Here is a 22,320-nt window from a genome sequence, read left to right on the forward strand (position 1 = left end):
TTCTGATCCCAGGCTCCTCTTAAAGGGATCCTTGGTACGGAAGTGAGGGCAAATCCACTAAGCGCTCTGGTTCTGACCCCAGGCTCCTCTTAAAGGGATCCCTGGTATGGAAGTTAGGGCAATTCCACTCTGCACTCTGGTTCTGACCCCATACTTCTCTTAAAGGGATCCCCAGTATGGAACTTAGGGCCGTTCCACTCAGTGCTCTGGTTCTGACCCCAGGCTCCTCTTAAAGGGATCCCTGGTATGGAAGTGAGGGCAAATCCACTCAGCGCTCTGGTTCTGACGCCAGGCTCCTCTTAAAGGGATCCCTGGTATGTGTTATGATTGAGTCACCGAGGAGGAAAAAACAAAACACAAGCTCAGCCCAGAAAATCAGAGAGGTTGGAAACTAGCGGATTGCAGACCCCTGATCCTATCACACAACTAGCAGTAGCCGTGGAGTGTTCCTACGGTGATCCTAGACACCTCGTCACAGCCAGAGATTTAAATAAGCCTAAAGAGAGAAAAGGGAAAAACAGACTGCCCCAGAGCAGACCCCAAAGCAATAGGCAGCCCCCAACATATAATGACGGTGAAGCAAGATGAAAACACTAACACAGATAAAAGATAGGTTGAGCAAACGATGGGGCCCAAGCTAACTAAAAAGGACAGGACAGAAAAGCTGCTGTCTGCAATCCGAGAAAACCCTGCTAAAAATATTACCAACACAACTGATAAGCAAAAAGGACCCTGAAGTCACTAGACTTCAAACCCTATATCAGCACTCAGAATATTCTGGAAGCAGAGCAAAAGAGAACACTGATCAAGGAAAAAGAATCCAATCCAACACACCCCTGGCCGGGGATGGCTGAACTCAAAAAACAAGGTAAACAAAACCAAAACTAATAGGTTCAATAGCAGAGCAAAAACTTATCTTTGGGAAGCAGGAATCACACTGGTCTCCAAGAATCCACCAGAGAAATCACCAGCGACTCAGAAGGGCATCGGCTGCCTTATATCCAGTCTGTAGTTCCCGTTACCCAGTCACAATCCACCTGATCAGGTGTTTGGTTTCTTTCATCCAAATCAGCCTCACTACCTTCCTTCACCAGAAGAGGGAGATCCTCGGGCACAAAAGATGAATTAACAGATGAGCTCACAACCGGTATGGAAGTTAGGGCAATTCCACTCAGCACTCTGGTTCTGACCCCAGGCTTCTCTTAAAGGGATCCCCGGTATAAAAGTGAGGGCAAATCCACTCTGCGTTTTGGTACTGACCCCATACTTCTCTTAAAGGGATCCCCAGTATGGAAGTTAGAGCTGTTCCACTCAACGCTCTGGTTCTGACCCCAGGCTCCTCTTAAAAGGATCCCTGGTATGGAAGTGAGGGCAAATCCACTCAGCACTCTGGTTCTGACCCCAGGCTCCTCTTAAAGGGATCTCCGGTATGGAAGTTAGGGTAAATCCCTCAGTGCTCTAGTTCTGACCCCAGGCCTCTCTTAAAGGGATCCCCAGTATGGAACTTAGGGCCGTTCCATTCAGCGCTCTGGTTCTGACCCCAGGCTGACGGGATGATGTGGGATATTAGGGGTAGTAGTCCGGTGGTTCTGACTGATGGGATGATGTGGGATATTAGGGGTAGTAGTCCAGTGGCTCTGGCAGACGGGATGATGTGGGATATTAGGGGGGAGTAGTCCGGTGGCTCTGGCTGACGGGATGATGTGGAATATTAGGGGGAGTAGTCTGGTGGCTCTTGCTGATGGGAAGATGTGAGATATTAGTGGTAGTAGTCCGGTGGCTCTGACTGACGGAATAATGTGGGATATTAGGGGTTGTATTCCAGCGGCTGTGACGGGATGATGTGGGATATTAGTGGTAGTTGTACGGTGGCTCTGGCTGATGGGATGATGTGGGATATTAGTGGTAGTAGTCTGGTAGCTCTGGTTGACGGGATGATGTGGGATATTAGTAGTCTGGTAGCTCTGGTTGATGGGATGATGTGGGATATTATAGTGAATGTGACTATGCAGAGTGGGCGGGGCTCTACACTCAGCTTTATATATATATAGATATAATCATTATAATTTATTATAATTAACCGTAGTTAGTTACTATGCCCGGGCAGCACCGGGCTCTTCAGCTAGTATGTATAAAAATAAGAGGTGAATCTGCAGCAAAATTTGCCACAGATTTTCAATAAAATCTGGGGTAAGATTAGTGTTAGATGTATACCTGATCTTAAGTGTTATTATTATAACCTGATCATTAGATAGATATGAGAGAGAACAGATTTAAAAATTCTAATAAATGTCCGTTAATCCTTACGATTAACCTTTTATTGCTTAGATAGCAAAAAAAAACAAGTAGACTTCACTTTTAACCAGCCCTCCTATTCTCCCTCACACCTCCCCTCTGTTCTTCTCTCTCTTTTTCAGGAGGTGAAGTCGGATGATGGATGAGCTTTCTTGAAGTTCCTATGATGAACTGATGAAGATTTTTGCTCATGGTAAAGATTAACAAATCTTGGAAGGAGGAACCCGCAGAACTAAGCAGCATAAATACAAAAACAACATCTCGAAGTGATAACTGGTGCAAGGTAAGAAGCGAGGCGTCATTGATCGGCTCTAATTTTATAAATGGGGAGATAATTCCTCAGTGGATTGTACTTTGTGGGTACTATCCGAGCTGTGATATTTTCAAATTTTGTTTTTTTTACTGAATAAAGAAAGTAATGATATATTTTACTTGCTTTTTATTTCATGTTTTAGTTTTGTTTGCTTTTTTAGATTTTTTTATTTTTTGCATGTCTTTTTTACATATTTTACATATATATTATATTTTCTTTATGTTTTGACAAAGCAAAACAGAGAAGCTCGTGGAAGTGTTCTTGCTATTTTAATACCACACGTAACAGGGGAATACAGCGCCATTCATGCAGGGGCTATGGTGGTTAATGTGATCTTAATATACCCTAGAGCCATTGAGGTTTAATAAGGGGAGACACAATACCGTCAGGTTATATTAAAGCAGCTGATCCACAGAAAATTCTGACCAGCCGTTTCATTTAAGATCGAGAACTTTAGGCGTGATTACCAGAATTGCTTAATCGGAAGGAGATTAGATAAGAGATAAGGTGGATTTCAGATTTGTATTAAAAAATATTTTTTTTCCAAGAAATTTAATTAGTATTATAAAATGATAATTCATCATAATCATATAAGAATGTATAGTATGTGAAGGATAAAATATAAGAATGTAGTCTTAAAAAGGGTGTATATACTCAATATATATTACTTATATTATTCATTGTTCTGTAATGTCCATTACTTAATAATCACACCATATGTTCACTTCCACAACATCATTAGGTTTCTTAAATCTCTTAAGATCATTTAACAGAAGTTACAGATTAGGAAAGAAATATAAAATATATTGTACATAGCTGGGGGGTTATCTTTTCCTTTTTTTTAATCCTTAGATAATAAATTAAAAAAGGAAAAAAATAAAACAGATAAATACACCCAAACGTTTATACATATATATTTCTATACGTTTTTATATTAAAAATAATTTTACAAAATGTGTATTTATCTGTTTATTTTATATATTTCACTTTTTATATATATATTAAAAAGGAAAGTAAAATAAACATATATGTGTATATATATATATATATATATATATAATTTGTTTTCCCTTTCTAATCTATGACAAAGGGATGAAAAAAGTATATTTATATATATATATATATATATATATATATATATATATGAGCATATTATTAAACAAATATATATCTTATAGTTTTTTAAAGTGGAAGTCCATTAAGTTCAACCTGTATATATATATACAGTACATATATATATAAATATATTTACCAATACATATATATATACATATATGTGTGTGTCTAAATAAATATATATATATAAATATATATATATATATATATGAAAAAAACTTCCTTCTCACCCCTCAATGGGGTTGTCTTTTTTTGTCCTTCCTTTTTGGTTTTATATATATATATATATATATATATATATATATATATATACATGGTATAAATCCATATATATAGATGTAAAAATTATATATATATGTATATTATTTTTTTTCTTCTGTGACTATATACATGTGCAAATAAATATCAAGCATTGTACTCTGCTAATGGACTGCTGAAAACTGGAGAACTGGCACTAAAATAAAATTTTAAGTTATAGTTATTGATATAAGAATAATTGTATGCGTAATATGACATTTAAGGATAGGGTATATCATATATTGTTCAGGTACTTAAATAAGCATAAAATAAACATAAAAACCACAACAAATTGGTTTATAATGGCCTTTTTTTTATACTAACTGTACAGACCTTATGTGCGACACATAATTTTTTTAAATTCTTGCATTATTATGCATGAGGTAATGTGTTATTACAAATAAAAGTTTATTATTAATGGTTTCAAATTTTCAAAAATGTAATAATAATAATTATAATAAAGAACCAAACAATTGAAAATGTTTATCATAGGTTGAGTAGCAAAAAAATAAAGAAAACATTTTTTTTTTATATTTTCAGCTGCTAAATTGGTGAAAAATCATTCAATGAAAGTAATTATATACTTTTCGATTTAAATGTAACTTTTCTTAATAAATGACTACATTTTGCCTACAATTTTACCAGGATTTCTCACTATTAGAAAATGAACAACACTCATTAATTTAACATATTAGGTTTAATAGCAAATAACTATAAAATAAACTACTAAGGGATTGCTATACCGACCTTTTAGCTTGGTGTAGTTTAATATAATATTGCTCTGTTGTTAAGTAAAATTTATATAAATAAAACTCTAAAAACTCAATACATTAGCTGTTATCGGATGCTCTCATAGATAATATTGCTGCTTTAATTTACTTATAGGCTTCTTGATTTATTTCTTAAATTTATAACAGTATTTTTTACTAACTAATGTGTTTCAAGGTCGGTCACAAGGACTTTTATAAGGAAGATAATCAGTTTTCCATGTAAAAGTCAAACCGTTACAAAATCTTCTCGCAGATAAAGCAAGATCATAATAAAGCAGACTGAGATGTGTTTGAGATCCTTAAAAATAAAAAATAAATTACAAAGAAAAATAATTTCCAGTTTTATATGAAAATTAAGCCATCGACATGCTGTTGTTTATGGATCTGCCATTGTTAGCATAGTCATTACTTACTGGTGTACATGGACTGTGAATTTGAATGTGTTTTACACAAACCTATGTCCTACCCAATCAAATCCAAGTCTTATATTACAAAATAGAATATGAAACCAAAACCATCAACAAGCTGCTGTTGATGGATCTGCTGTTGTTGGAGTCAGCATAGTCATTACTTAGCTTGGAAAATGGCATCCTGCTTTGTATGGACTGTGAATGTGATTATTTTTTACAGAAACGTATGTCCTACCCATTCAAATCCAAGCCTTGTATAACAAAACAGAATATGAAACCATCAACAAGCTGCTGTTGATGGATCTGCTGTTGTTAGAGTCAGCATAGTCATTACTTACCAGTGTGAATGACATCCTGATTTTTATGGACTGTGAATGTGATTATGTTTTACAGAAACGTATGTCCTACTCATTCAAATCCAAGCCTTATATTGCAAAACAGAATATGAAACCATCAACAAGCTGCTGTTGATGGATCTGCTGTTGTTAGAGTCAGCATAGTCATTACTTACCAGTGTGAATGACATCCTGATTTTTATGGACTGTGAATGTGATTATTTTTTACAGAAACGTATGTCCTACTCATTCAAATCCAAGCCTTATATTGCAAAACAGAATATGAAACCATCAACAAGCTGCTGTTGATGGATCTGCTGTTGTTAGAGTCAGCATAGTCATTACTTACCAGTGTGAATGTCATACTGCTTTCTGTGGGCTGTGAATCTGATTTTTTTTTAACGAAAACCTGTCACCTCATTTTTCGCAAATAAGCTGCGGCCACCGCCATTAGGGGCTTATTTACAGCATTCTATAATGCTGTAGATAAGCCCCGATGTAACCTGAAAGATAAGAAAAACAAGTTAGATTATACTCACCCAGGGGGCGGGGCGGTCCGATGGGTGTCGCGGGTCAGGGTCTGGCGCCTCCCATCTTCTGTCACAGCTCCTGCGCAGGCATACTGATTTGCCCTGTTAAGGGCAGAGTAAAGTACCGCAGTGCAGACGCCTGGCCTCTCTGACCTTTCCCGGCGCCTGCGCACTGCGGTACTTTGTGCTGCCCTCAACAGGGCAGAGAATTACGCCTGCACAGGAGCCGCGACAGAAGCAAGATATAGGACATCATCGCATGAAGATGGGAGGCGCCGGACCCGGACCTGCGACACCCATTGAACCCAGACCACACCGGACCGCCCCCCGGTGAGTATATTCTAACGTGTATTTCTTATCTTTCAGGTTACATCCGGGGCTTATCTACAGCATTACAGAATGCTGTAGATAAGCCCCTAATGGCGGTGGCCACAGTTTAAATGTGAAAAATGAGGTGACAGGTTCCCTTTAACACAACCTTATCCTCTGTCCAGTCAGATTCACTAAGGGTCTTTCCACACTGCATCTTGCAATTCTCGGCGGAGGTCTAATATTCGTCCGGTGGATCTCCTAACCTATATCACCGATGTATATTTCTCATGTCTGTGTACCCATAATATGGTGGCCTGATTGAGGACAAATGGCAATCACACTTTTGTCCACCAACAGATAAATGTAAGTCTATAAATATGTTTAATGTCTACAAGGAGCTTTCATGGTTCCTAAAGCAAGAGAAAGTAGCCGAATACATAAAATGAATGCTAGGTATTTATTTTGGAAATCAGACTGTTAAGATAATGATCATCAAGTATTCATAATTTAACGATAATCAAGAAAAGATTAATTGGCTACCTCTGACCTGCTTGTTGTCGAGCGCCATCTGGAAAAACATTAATATTTCCAGATTTACAGCTATAAATTTATAGATTCACATATTTTAACTGTACAAATGTCTAGGCATTATTATAGGGAGATAACTTCACCAGCATAAACCTTTAGCTACATGCAAATACTATATTTCCCTCTTGAACAAATGTTTTTATGCTTCTATATAATAAATAGCAAAGTAGTTTGTTGAATGAATGAATGAATGAATGAGGAGATGCTGCTCTTATCTACTGCTCATGTTGGGGAATAAATGGCTTAGTCCTGTATAGGGGCCTACCAGGGAATTCTCCTGTTTACCGATGGGCCAGTCCGAGCCTAGGAGAGCACACTGACCAATGTTACTCATTAAGGCTGTTCAGATAGCAATGTTTTCACAATAACTGAGTGTCCATGTGAAATAAATTGCAGCATGCTCTATTCTCTTCTAGCTGGCCCATTCAAGTCAATGGGTGCACAAAATATTGGATTCTATACTGAACATGTATAGCATCTGATTGATTTTTTTATTGATACATTGCCATTATTATCCTATAAACACTGTATAAAATTGGATGCCACACAGACATAAAAATGGGCACATTGATGGCACAGAGGGCACACAGATGACAAATGAACATAAACAAAATGGCACACAGATGGAAATATGGATGAAAATCATCTGAGTTTTTTGGATGATTTTTCATACTGTCATCTGACCCCGGTCTTGAAGGGAACCAGGCAGCATTAATCAGAGTCTATGCTATGGCGTTCTAGAGAAAACATACTTTGAATAGCTGCAAGGGAATACTCATTTCAGAAGAATTGTCAGAGGCTGGTCTCCGCCTGTCTCCACTACACTGTCAGGCACTTCATAGTCCCTGGTCGGCTTTCCAGAATATGTTTTCTCAAAATCGCCGCAGTGTAACTTTTCAGAGAAAACAATAATACAGCTGGTGTCTGATTCCTGATATCCGTGGTTCGGGCAGCATGAATCTCCTGTCAGGTTCCTTTTAATTTTATTTTATATTATTTCTCCCCCGCTGCTGCTTTTTCCACATCTTTTTTCATACTGAGAATGTCTATAGATTCACATAATGATATCTTTACATCTTTCTTGATTGATGATTCAAAGGAATGTAGAATAGAGAAAGCTAACTCATCCGGTGCTCGCTTCAGGTTCAGGCGGGAGAATGGCTATAGCCAAATATTGAGTCCAGTGGAACAGAATTTGGATAGAATCTGATAAATAATAAAATATTATATTTTACAAAGAAATGTAGGGTCTTTAACCTATGAAAGGAGGATCTCCGATTCACTCTCTTCCACATGTTCTTCTCAGGTGTTGGATGTAATTGCTGAATCCTTAACTATGAAAACGGAAAATACTCCATCTTCATGCCAGGAACATTCCCCCTTTCATGGGCTGGGTGAGTAATTACCTCATAAAATACATCAACTGATGTCCTCACATCTCAAGATTGGCACAGATTAGTTCAGGATTTCCCTGATGTGAGCATTCTGCAGAATTGAAATACTAATTACCGTGCAAAATTAGGTTCTCTGAGGGGTCGCTAAAAAAACTTCATTCGATCTTGGGCCAAACATATCACCCATCCTCTATACCGTAGGATATAGGATAACTTACAGATCACTGGGGGGGTTCTGACTTCTGGGACCCTCACCAATCCCAAGAATGGGATTCTGGAAACCCGAGAGTCGTGCTCTGCAGCCCAGTCTTGCAGGTGCAAATGCTCAACCTCCGCTCCATTCATTGCCTATTTTCAGCAATACCATTGACACTGAATGAAGTGTAGGCCAAGAATGTGCTTGTGGCTCCAGTGTCCGGTTCTGAGGATTACTGTGGGTCTTCGCAGTCAGACCCCCAAAAATCCACAAGTTTTCCCCTATCCTGGGATAACTTGTATTTTTTGTGAAAAACCACTTAAACCCAGCATAATCTGCTCAAAAACACTACCACAAAAATCTATCAGAAATTTACACTGAATCATTGGAGGTTATAGTACAGATTTTACATTGGGATCTATGAACTTCAGGTTACACATCAAGTCTTCTTATGTAGCAGGGGAGTAATGAATGCAGTTGCAGAGGTCGCAACCGGGCCCATGCTGGTGGGAGCTGCCGTCACCAGCAGAAACTTTGACTGGATGTGCATCCTCGAATGCACATCCAGTTGAAGTGTATTGTGGCTCACAGACCAGTCAGGTCCATGCGCGGCAATGCAAGCTACTGGTCAATCAGAGACTATCATCTGACATTGGCGTGCAGGGTAGTGACGTCAATGAGCTGCCGTCACTTGCATGCTGAAATCAGCTGCCGGCTTTTAAGAAGATGCCACATGACAGAGGAGTGGATGGAAAGTATTTATTTTTTTATATCAAAAGTTGAATAAATGGGGTGCTCACTGTATAAAGTTGGTGCTCTGGAGTAAAATAACAGCTAATAAAAATTCGAGTAACTCCGGCAACTCAAAGTTAAAGTTTCTATTCTTGAACAAAAATATCCTTATCCTTACTGGAATTTTTATTTTTTTAAATCAGGGAGTACACGGTGGCTATATTACTGCATGGATGATTATTGGCTGTGCATTATGCTGTTTAGAGGTCTATGGGCTATGTATTATATTATATGAAGGATATGGGCTGTGTATTATACACCGTGTTCCAAATTATTATGCAAATGATATTTTCCTAAATGGTCAGTGCAAATGACAGTCAGTCTAATAAAGGTCATCACCTGTTAGAGTATACATCGAATTTTATTGAAGAAACTTCCAAATGATAACAGTATAATCTCCAAAATGAATAAAAACTCAAAATGCACTGTTCCAAATTATTAGGCACAGTAGAATTTCTAAACTTTTGATATGTTTTAAAGAGCTGAAAATGCTCATTTGTGGAATTTGCAGCATTAGGAGGTCACATTCACTGAACAAAAAAGCTATTTAACTCCAAAATATCCCGACAGGCCAAGTTACATAGTAACATAGGAACCTTTCTTTGATATCACCTTCATAATTCTTGCATCCTTTGAACTTGTGAGTTTTTGGAGCGTTTCTGCTTGTATTTCTTTGCATGAAGACAGAATAGCCTCCCAGAGCTGCTGTTTTGATGTGAACTGCCTCCCACCCTCATAGATATTTTGCTTGATGATACTCCAAAGGGTTGTGGTCAGGGGAAGATGGTGGCCACACCATGAGTTTATCTCCTTTAATGCCCATAGCAGCTAATGACTCAGAGGTATTCTTTGCAGCATGAGATGGTGCATTGTCATGCATGAAGATGATTTTGCTCCTGAAGGCACGTTTCTGCTTTTTATACCATGGAAGAAAGTTGCCAGTCAGAAACTCTATATACTTTGCAGAGGTTATTTTCACACCTTCAGGAACCTTAAAGGGCCTGTGGTGTAGTAACCACTGAGTCCGCTAGGGGGCGCTGTGTGGAAGTCACAGGAGAAAGGATGAATGGCAGAATACTGAATGGCCGTTATGTATCTCAAAGTGGGTGGCTTTGGGATGGAGACATATGTGTTGATCAGCAGTGATACTGCTGAGGTGTTGCTTCAATGTGTAAGGGAGAAGTCTCCAGGTAACTAGAGAGATGGGCGAGCCTGGTTACCTACAAACCCACCCAGGGGGTGTGTTTAAAGAACACTGTTGTAAAGAGTGTGTAAATGCTTTAAGGACCTGTGATGAGGTCAGAGTCATGTGACCTGGTGGGCGTGGCTATGTACCATATAATGTGGCCAGGGTAGGTCACATGGGGTGAATGCTGGGACCCGATTGGTCCAGTGTGGAAGGTCCCGCTGAGATGGAGCTTCCTGGCTAACAGCCTGTGAAGTGGCTGTGGTGAATGGCTGCACGTGTCTGAGAGTTCCCAGGGGAGGGAATGAACGTCTGCAGTAAGCTGAAGCAGCTTACGTGGATGAGATAAGTGAGGCTAAGAGAGCCTGTATGCTGGACATTGTACAATCTGTGTGAACACAGGGTTTACAGAGTGAAACTCTGCATGGACGCTCTGCTGTTTATATGAAGTTTTGTTGGTGGTGTGGGTTCATGATGTTGAACAAACCGCATGGACTATGCTTGCTTTATGGAAAATCTGTGTCAGATCTGATTTTGAGGCTGCTGAGCGAGTATCCCCTACCCGAATAACAGCGCTACCTCACAATTAGTGGAGAATGCTATGGGCAGTGTTGTAGCCTTGTTACTAGAAGCAACGGAAGAGGACTGCAAAGTTCGGTTGCTAAGGGCAACAGTTTCCAAAAATGCATGTTGCAGTGCTGGCAACGCTGAGCCAGGAAGGCTGATGGTTGGGGAAGCAACTGCCCAGCTGTGGCTCTGGGGCGGCCTAGTGAGTAAGGCACTGTCCGGATCGGTGAACCCAGTGCGGCTGTTTCCCCAGGAGAAAGAGACTTATAGGATAACTCTGTGGTAGAGGGGTCCGAGAACCTGCGCAGCCAGCAGGTGACAGTCGTGAAAACCGTGTTGTACTGACAGGGGTCAGTGAGAAAGAGACTGGTGATTGATAGGGTGCCTCTGTGGAGTAGAGGTATCTGAGGACCTGTGGAGGCCAACACAGGTAACGGACAGGTGTTCGTGTTGTACTGACCTGGGTCAGTAAGAGAGACAGTGTACCTGGAGGGTTCAGTGAGCAAGGTCCAGGAGGGTCAGTGTTGGGAGATTCTAGGAGAAGAATCGGATCTCTGGAGCACGTGGTATGACCTTGGACCTGGTGAGGCGTGAGTGTTGGGCAGTCTCAGGAGGAGATGGATGTCTTGAAGACACCCACTAAGCCCCTGGACCTGGTGAGGCCAGTGTGTTGGGAAACCCTGGGAGGAGGGCCACTCCCTGAATAGCATCCGGTGCGCCATGTGTGTTGGACGGTCTCAGAAGGAGACGGAACATACTGAATAGCACACAGACAGGACACGTGAGTTTTGTGTGGTGTGGCTAGTGTGTTGGGAAACCATGGGAGGATGGTCGCTCCCTGAATTGCACCCGGTGCGCCCTGTATGTTGGATGGTCTCAGGAGGAGACGGAATGTCCTGAATAGTACACAGAAAGGACATGTGAGTTTTTGTGGTGTGTTTTTTTGCCTTTTTCTTCTTTTCCCAACTCAGCCTGCAGTGGCTCAGTGGGAGTCAAGAAGGTGACAAGCGGCTTCCTGTAACTTGGCGGGGTTACGAAGGGGACAAGCAACTTCAGGTAACTCGGCGGGGTTACGAAGGGGACAAGCGGCTTCCTGTAACTCGGCGGGGTTACGAAGAGGACACCAGCCGCTGTGTGTGAACAGCAGCTGGTAGTGTCGGTGATTTGCGACAGCAGGAGCTGTGGCAGTGCCAGAAGGTTCTGGTGTGGTATCATGCTTAAAGGGCAAGTACCAGCCCAAAAAGACATAAAGCTGTACTGTGTGAACTGTGGCATAAGAAGTTCTACAGAACGGACATGGGGAAATCCCGAAAGGGGGAGGTGATCCAAATCGGGGTGGTAGCCCAAAAGGGGGTGGAGTCCCAGAAGAGGGCAGTGACCCAAATCAGGGTGGTAGCCCAAAAGGGGGTGGAGTCCCAGAAGGGTGCGGTGACCCAAATTGGAGTGGGAACCCAAAAAGGGGTGGAGTCCCAGGAGGGGGCGGCAACCCAAATTGGGGTGGTTCAGGAAATCGCAGCACTGGTTGCCTCAGTGGGTAGGTCTGGGGAACCGCAGTGTGTGTGTATGAGTTTTGAGGAGTGCGGTATGTATTTTCCTGATAACGATGGGCCACAGGTGTGTACCGTGATGCTGCACCGGGAAGGAGTCCCCGGTAGGCTGGACTCAAAGAGTCAGGTGACTCTGACAGGAACTCCTCTCATTTTATCTCTGACCGAGAAAAACGTCAGGGTTTGCTGTGACCATGGGGGCATTGTGAATTATACGGTGGACAGAGTTATGATTGAGATGACAAAGGGGAAGTGTCAAGGTGGTAGTATGCCACCAAACTTAGTGCATACCTTTGAGAGGGGCCGGGACTTTTTCATGTTTGATGACATATGGCAGGAGGTTGGAGACGTTTCTACTGTTGGGCTAACAGGTATTGAGACGGTGACTGCGCCTGACGTGGACAGGTCAGAGGTAGAACTGACCGGAAGAAGAAGTACATCTGCCCAACTGACGGACCTGATGTCTCGTGACAAGACAGATGGTGGGCTGGGAGATGAGGTGACTGGAGTGGACACACGGTCAGAGGGTAACTGGAAGGTTGACTCGGATGATCGGCGTGACTCAGACTCTAGGGGTGACTGTGGCTCTGAGAGAGAAAGGGAGCACAGACTGGATGAGTTATAGAAAGAAATCTTCGAGCTCAAAGGTCACCTGGCATCATGGCAAGGTCTGAATAAGTCCCTCAGAGAAGAGGTAGGAGTACTAACAAAAACTGTAAGAGGTCTTCTGCGGGAGAAGAAGTGGGATGAAGACTTACAGCGGCCAGGCCTGAGTGAGGAACAGTGTGAAAACAAAAAGAAACTGAAAAGTATGGAAGCAGAGGTGACTTGTTTGCAGATGGAGTTTGCTGCTGCAGAGTGTGCTAAAAGACAAGCACAGCAGGAAAAAGATGAACTGGCTGATGTGATTGCCAACAACAGAGGTGACGGTGCTCTGGCTTTGGAAGAAAAGAGGCGGTTAGAGTCTCGCATTGTTCAGCTTGAAGAAGTAGAGGAAGAACACGGCAACGTTGAATTAGCCAATGACAAGCTGAGAAAGGCCACACTTCAGGTAGACCAGATGGATGCTGATCTGAAGACAGTACGTAGTAAGGCTCAGAAGAATGAGAATGCCCGTCAGCAATTAGTTCGCGAGAATAAGGACTTAGAAGCAAAGGTTGCACTACTGGTGGAACAGCTTGATGCAGATATTAAAGTGCGACAATCTGCTAGCAAACAAGTACGTCGTACAGAGAAAAAACTGAAGGTTGTACTAAGGCAAATGGATGATGAAAGGTGTAATTCTGAGCAGTACCAAGACCTGGCGGAGGGAAATGATGTGTGTCTGAAACAGTTGAAACACCAGGTGGAAGAAGCAGAGAAAGATGAGCCTTTGATTGATTGCACCGTTGATTACAGTGTGAACTGGAGGTTGCTACGGAGACAGCAGATGCAAAGAACTGTGCAGTTAATGTAATGAAAAGTAAACTTAGATATGGTGGGGTACCATTTGTTACAAGACGCTTAGATAGAGAAAGGATGGTGACTAACCAGTGTCTGATGACGCAGACAGACCGTGACTGGAGGGTCAAAGCCAATGACCTATATTCTGACCGTTGGAGGCGGGGGAGGTCTAACATAGGAACGAGGCCGTATGACAGATGGAGACAGTTCTCTCGACCTGTGGGGCAAGGTGTAGTGAGTGCCCGGTTGCGAGACCCTGGTGTAATGTTGTGTGTTCAACCCCACAAGTTTGAACAGAGAGGGGAGGTATGTGGTGTAGTAACCACTGTGTCCGCTAGGGGGTGCTGTGTGGATGTCCCAGGAGAAAGGATGAATGGCAGAATACTGAATGGCCGTTATGTATCTCAAAGTGGGTGGCTTTGGGATGGAGACTTATGTGTTGATCAGCAGTGATACTGCTGAGGTGTTGTTTCAATGTGTAAGGAAGAAGTCTCCAGGTAACTAGAGAGATGGGTGGACCTGGTTACCTACAAACCCACCCAGGGGGTGTATTTAACCCCTTTACCCCCAAGGGTGGTTTGCACGTTCATGACCGGGCCAATTTTTACAATTCTGACCACTGTCCCTTTATGAGGTAATAACTCTGAAACGCTTCCATGGATCCCGGTGATTCTGACATTGTTTTCTCGTGACTTATTGTACTTCATGTTAGTGGTAAAATTTAATTCATATAACTTACGTTTATTTGTGAAAAAAACGGAAATTTGGCGAAAATTTCGCAATTTTATAACTTTGAATTTTTATGCCCTTAAATCACAGAGATACGACACAGAAAAAACTTAATAAGTAACATTTCCCATATGTTTACTTTACATCAGCACAATTTTGGAACCAAAATTTTTTTTTGTTAGGAAGTTATAAGGGTTAAAAGTTGACCAGCAATTTCTCATTTTTACAACACCATTTTATTTTTACGGACCACATCACATTTGAAGCCACTTTGAGGGGTCTATATGATAGAAAATACCCAAAAGTGACACCATTCTAAAAACTGCACCCCTCAAGGTGCTCAAAACCACATTCAAAAGTTTATTAACCTTTCAGGTGCTTCACAGGAATTTTTTGAATATTTAAAAAAAAATTTAACATTTAACTTTTTTTCACAAAAAAATATTTCAGGTTCAATTTTTTTTATTTTACCAAGGGTAAAAGGAGAAATTGGACTGCAAAAGTTATTGTGCAATTTGTCCTGAGTACGCTGATACCTGATATGTGGGGGGAACCACTGTTTCTGCGCATGGCAGAGCTCAGAAGGGAAGGAGCGCCATTTGACTTTTTCAATGCAAAATTGGCTGGAATTCTGATTGGATGCCATGTCACGTTTGGAGAGCCGATGATGTACCTAAACAGTGGAACCCCCCACAAGTGACCCCATTTTGGAAACTAGACCCCCCAAGTTACTTATCTAGATATGTGGTGAGAACTTTGAACCCACAAGGGCTTCACAGAAGTTTATAACGTACAGCGGTACAATTAAAAAATCATATTTTTTCCACAAAAATGATCTTTTCACCCCCAATTTTTATTTTCCCAAGGGTAACAGGACCCTAAAAGTTATTGTGCAATTTGTCCTCAGTACGCTGATACCCCATATGTGGGTGTAAACGACTATTTGGGTGCATGGCAGAGCTCGGAAGGGAAGCAGCGCCATTTGACTTTTTTGGCTGGAATTGAGATCGGATACCATGTCGCGTTTGGAAAGCCCCTGATGTACCAAAACAGTGGAAACCCCCGACAAATGACACCATTTTGGAAACTAGACCCCCCAAGGAACTTATCTAGATGTGTAGTGAGCACTTTGAACTCCCCCAGTGCTTCACAGAAGTTTATAACGCCCGGGCGTGAAAAAAAAAAAATCATATTTTTTCCACAAACATGATCATTTAGTCCCCATTTTTTTTATTTTCCCAAGGGTACCAGGAGAAAATGGACCCCCAAAGTTGTTGTCCAATTTGTCCTAAGTACCCTGATACCCCATATGTGGGAGAAAACTACTGTTTGGGGACACGTCGAGGCTCGGAAGGGAAGTAGTGACGTTTTGGAATGCAGACTTTGATGGAATGGTCTGCGGGTATCATGTGCGTTTGGAGAGCCCTTGATGTACCTAAACTATTGAAACTCCCCACAAGTGACCCCATTTTGGAAACTAGAACCCCCACGGAACTTACCTAGATGTGTGGTGAGCACTTTGAACCCCCAAGTGGTTCACAGAAGTTTATAACGCCCGGGTGTGAAAATAAAAAAATCATTTTTTTCCACAAAAATGATATTTTTGCCCCCAATTTTTTATTTTCCTAAGGGTAACAGGAGAAATTGGACCCCAAAAGTTGTTTTGCAATTTGTCCTGAGTAGGCTGATACCCTACATGTGGGGGTAAAACAATGTTTGGGCGCATGGCAGAGCTTGGAAGGGAAGGAGCACCATTTGACTTTTTCAACGCAGAATTGGCTGGAATTGAGATCAGACGCCATGTTGCATTTGGAGAACACCTGATGTGACCAAAGAGTGGAAACCCCCCAATTCTAACTCCAACCCTAACCCCAACACACCCCTAACCCTAATCTCAGCCCTAACCCTGGCCCTAACCCTAGCCCTAACCTTAGCCCTAGCCCTAACCCTAGGCCTAGCCCTAACCCTAATGGGAAAATGGAAATAAATACATTTTTTAATTTTATTATTTTTCCCTAACTAAGGGGGTGATAACGGGGGGTTTGATTTACTATTTATGGCGGTTTTTATTTTTGGCAGCTGTCACACGCTAAAAGACGCATTTTATTGTAAAAATAGTTTATGCATCACCACATATTGAGAGCTATAATTTTTCTGTATTTTGACCCACTGAGTCATGTGAGGTCTTATTTTTTGTGGGACGAGTTGACGTTTTTATTGGTATCATGTTCGGGCACGTGACATTTTTTGATCGCTTTTTATTCCGATTTTTGGGACGCAGAATGAACAAAAACCAGTGTTTCATGAATTTATTTTGGGGGGTGCATTTACACCGTTCCACGTGCGGTAAAATTGATAAAGCAATTTTATTCTTCGGGTCAGTACGGTTACAGCGATACCTCATTTATGTCATTTTTTTATGTTTTGGCGCTTTTATGCAATAAAAACGATTTTACATAAAAAAATTATTATTTTTGTATCGCTTTATTCTGCGAGCTATAACTTTTTTATTTTTTCTTTGATGATGCTGTACGGCAGCTCGTTTTTTGAGGGACAAGATGTCGTTTTCAGCGGTACCTTGGATATTTATATGTGTCTTTTTGATCGCACGTTATTGCACTTTTTGTTCGGCGGTATTATAATAAATCATTATTTTTTGCTTCATTTTTTATTTTTATTTTTTAAGGGGTTTACTAAAGGGGTTAACTAATGGGACAGTTTTATAGGGCAGGTTGTTACGGACACGGTGATACCGAATATGTGTACTTTTATTGTTTTTTTCTATTTCCAAAAAATGAATTTATTTTTTTAATTTATTTAGCGATTTTTTTTAAATGATTTTAACACTTTTTTTTTAACTTTATTAGGTTGTCTGATCTGATCGCTGATCTGTCACAGGCAGTGTGCAGGTTTCCTCCTTGCCTGCGCTTTGCAGGCACTGAGGAAGCCAGCTCTATGCAGGCCCCCGAAGGTCCCCGTCGCCATCCGGGAGCCTGCAGGGAAAGAGCCCCCCTGCAGCAGCGTGCACATTGCGCTGCTGTAGGGGGTTCAGGGAAGCATGGAGGGAGCCCCCTCCCTGCCGATGCTTCCCTTTAACCCCGGTACACTGCGATCGTGTTTGATCACGGTGTGCAAGGGGTTAACGTGTCGGGGGCTGTCCGTGACACATAGTGCCGGGTGTCAACTGTGATAATCAGCTGACACCCGGCCGCGATCAACGGCGCTCACCACGTGGGCGCCGCTGATCACGCTAGACGTACTATCCCGTCCATGGGCATAGTGGCCCGGGTCCCATGGACGGGATAGTATGTCTGATGTCAGAAAGGGGTTAACGAACACTGTTGTAAAGAGTGTGTATATGCTTGAAGGACCTGTGATGAGGTCAGAGTCATGTGACCCGGTGGGCGTGGCTATGAACCATATAATGTGGCCAGGGTAGGTCACATGTGGCTGCTGAGCGAGTATCCCCTACCCGAATAACAGCGCTACCTCACAGGCCCTACCAGCTGTTTCCCCATGATTCCGGCCCAAAACATGACTCCTACACCTCCTTGCTGACATCGCATCCTTGTTGGGACATGGTGGCCATCCACCAACCATCCACTACTCCATCCATCTGGACCATCCAGGGTTGCTCGACACTCGTAAGTAAACAAGACTGTTTGAAAATTAGTCTTTATGTACTGTATATCTGGGCCCACTGCATCCATTTCTGCTTGTGAGCACTGTTTAGGGGTGGCCGAATAGTAGGTTTATGCACCACAGCAAGCCTTTAAAGGATCCTACACCTTGAGGTTCGAGGGACTCTAGATGCACCAGCAGCTTCAAATATCTGTTTGCAATAGCAGCTGCTCTCTTAATCTGATGAACTTGCCTGGCAGAAACCTTCCTCATTCTGCCTTTATCAGCACAAACATGTCTGTGCTCAGAATCAGCCACAAATCTCTTAACAGTACGATGATCACGCTTGAGTTTTCTGGAAATATCTAAAATTTTCATCCCTTGACCAAGGCATTGCACTATTTGATGCATTTCAGAAGCAGAGAGATCCTTTTTCTTTCCCACGTTACTTGAAAACTGTGGCCTGCTCAATAGTGTGGAACATCCAGTTTTCCTTTTATTGGGCTCACATTGCAAAATAATTATCACAGGTATCTGAGATTGATTTCAGTGATCCAAAGAACCCTGAGACACAATACCATCAATGGATTTCATTAAAACTAAAAAAAAAAAAAAAGCTATGACACTTAAAAACAAATTGCATAATAATTTGGAACATGGTGTACTAATATATAGGTGCATAATACTATATGGAGGACTATGGATATTGCATTATATTCTATGGAGGATTATGGGGTATATTATACTATATGGAAGACTGGGGAGCGCATTATACTGTATGGAGGACATGGGCTGTGCATTACATTATATGAAGGATATGGGCTGTGTATTATACTAATATGGAGGTGAATTGCACTATATGGAGGACTATGGAGAGTGCATTTTATATGGAGGACTATGGGGTGCATTATACTATATTGAGGACTATGGCCTTTTCATTCTACTATATGGAGGACTGTGGGCTGTTCATTACAAGAAAGACTATGGGGTTCATTATACTATATTGAGGAATATGGGGGTGCATTATACTATATGGAGGACTATGAGGGATGCATGATATTATATAGCAGACTATGGGGGGTGTATTATACTATATGTAGGACTATGGTAGTGAATTAAACTGTATGCAGGACTATTGGGTGTATTATACTATATTGATGACTATGGGGGAGTGCACTATACTATAGGGAGGACTATGGGCTGTGCAGTATACTATATAGAGGACTATGGGCTGTGCATTATATTACATGAGGACTATGGGTTGTTCAGTATACTATATGGAGGACTATGGGATGCATTATACTATATGAAGGACTATGGAGAGTGCATTATATTATATAATTGACTATGGGGTGCATGATACTATATGGAGGACTATGGGCTGTGTATTATACTTTATCGAGGACTATGGGCTGTGCATTACACTATATGGAGGGCTATGAGTTGTGCATTGTACTATATGAAAAACTATAGGCTATACATTATTTTATATGAAGGATATGGGCTGTTTATTATAATAATATAGAGGTGCATTAAACTATATGGAGGACTATGGAGAGTGTATTATATTTTATGGAAGACTATGGGTTACATTATACTATATGGAGGACTATGGGCTGTGCAGTATACTATATGGAGGACTATGTGCTGTGCATTATACTATATGGAGGACTATGGGATGCATTATACCATACAGAGGTCTATGGGGTGCATTATACTATATGGAGGGCTATGATAGGTGCATTATATTATTTGAAGGACTATGAGAGAGGTGCATTATATTACATGAAGGACTATGGGGGTGCACTATACAATATCGAGTATTATGGGTGTTGCAGCATACTGTATGGAGGACTATGGGGTTACATCATACAATATGGAGGGCTATGGCAGTGCATTATATTATATGGAGGACTATGAGCTTTATGTTATGCTACATGGAGGACCATGGGGAGTGCATTATAATTCTGCAATGGGGCCCCATGACTTCTATGTACGTCCCTGGTGAGTATAATAGTTTATTTCTTTCTATACATTAAAGGACAGCGCCAGATTGGAGTACATATACTAGGATTGGGGATATACAGTACATACCAGGATGGGGCCCAGAATAAGGGATATATACCAGGATTGGGGATATATATCAGGATGAAGCCCAGCATAAGGGGCATATACGAGGATGGTGGATATATATAACAAGATGGTGCTTGGATGAGGGATATGCATACTAGGATGAGAGACACGTATACCAGGATGGAGGGCATATAAATATATATACATATACCAGGATGGGGAACATATATACCAAGGAGGAGGGCATAAATATATATTCAGAATAGGGGGATACAGATCTTGCACCAGGGCCCATCAGTCTCTAGTTACGCCACTGGTATGTAGTCAGCATTTCAGGAAGAATTAGCTTTTAGTTAATCAAGACCGTTGTTTTATTTGTCAGACTTGATCCAAGGGTCTGCAGAAGTAAACTGTGTCAAATCCCAATATATATATATATATATATATATATATATATATATACACTAGCTGAAGAGCCCGGCGCTGCCCGGGCATAGTAACTAAGTGTGGTTAGTTATAACAAATTATAATTATCCTCCATCCCATAGTCCAGTGCCCATATACCCATAATACATATCTTCCATTCCATAGTCCCGTGCCCATATACCCATCATACATATCCACCATCCCATAGGCCCGTGCCCATATACCCATCATACATATCCTCCATCCCATAGTCGAGTGCCCATATACCCATCAAACATATCCTCCATCCCATAGTCGAATGCCCATATACCCATCACTAGTGTTGAGCTTTCCGATACCGCAAGTATCGGGTATCAGCCGATATTTGCCGTATCGGAATTCCGATACCGAGTACCGATACTTTTTTCGTATCGGATACCGGAATCGGAAGTCCAAAATGCAATGAGCCACTTTTGTGGCTCTGATTGGCTGCCGAAATGACATCATCATAATGCGCTGTCTGTGCGCATCATGATGCGCCGTCAGTTCGGGCCTTCGGGGGGGCTGTGCCGACTGTCCGGGGGTCTGTGCCGGCCTGCCGGTGGTCTGTGCAGGCTCCGGGGGTCTGTGCCGGCCTGCCGGGGGGCTGCCGGCCTGCCGGTGGTCTGTGCAGGCTCCGGGGGTCTGTGCCGGCCTGCCGGGGGGGCTGTGCCGGCCTGCCGGTGGTCTGTGCAGGCTCCGGGGAGCTGTGCCGGCCTGCCGGTGGTCTGTGCAGGCTCCGGTGGTCTGTGCCGGCCTGCCGGGGGGCTGTGCCGGCCTGCCGGTGGTCTGTGCAGGCTCTGGGGGGCTGTGCCGGCCTGCCGGTGGTCTGTGCAGGCTCCGGGGGTCTGTGCAGGCATCGTCCGATGGGACTACAAGTCCCATCGGGCGATGCCTGCTACCATGACAGTGATTGACACATTAGCCAATGATGGGACAGTAGTAGTCCCATCATCCGGCTAATGTGTTGAATGTAAAAAAAAAAAAAATTTACATGCTACATACATGCTACATACATACAACATGCATACTACATATATACTACATGTAACATACATACTACATGCAACATGCATACTACATACATGCTACATACTACATGCATGCTACATACATGCTGCATACTACATACATGCTACATACATACTACATACATAATACATATATACTACATGCATGCAACATACATACAACATATATACTACATGCATGCAACATGCATACTACATATATACTATATATACTACATGTAACATACATACTACATATATACTACATGCTACATACATGCTACATACTATATACATGCTACATACTACATACATAATACATATATACTACATGCATGCAACATACATACAA

The 22,320-nt window shown here is 41.9% G+C and overlaps 1 protein-coding gene across 3 annotated transcripts in view; it reads left to right on the plus strand.

Moving 5' to 3' along the window:
• Positions 1 to 2,424: 2,424 nt before the first annotated feature.
• The window catches only part of LOC141059517 (LIM homeobox transcription factor 1-alpha-like), a 134,636-nt gene continuing 114,740 nt past the window's right edge, over positions 2,425 to 22,320 (plus strand). For all 3 annotated transcript variants that reach the window (XM_073555686.1, XM_073555687.1, XM_073555688.1), the window contains exons 1-2: positions 2,425 to 2,578; positions 8,273 to 8,360. In XM_073555686.1, the coding sequence (XP_073411787.1) occupies positions 2,486 to 2,578; positions 8,273 to 8,360 (181 nt within the window). In that variant the 5' untranslated portion in view covers positions 2,425 to 2,485. The remainder of the gene's footprint in view (positions 2,579 to 8,272; positions 8,361 to 22,320) is intronic.

The sequence above is a fragment of the Dendrobates tinctorius genome, unplaced genomic scaffold (assembly GCF_039654945.1).
Source record: "Dendrobates tinctorius isolate UK_male_01 unplaced genomic scaffold, ASM3965494v1 ptg000228l, whole genome shotgun sequence".
Lineage (NCBI taxonomy): Eukaryota > Metazoa > Chordata > Amphibia > Anura > Dendrobatidae > Dendrobates > Dendrobates tinctorius.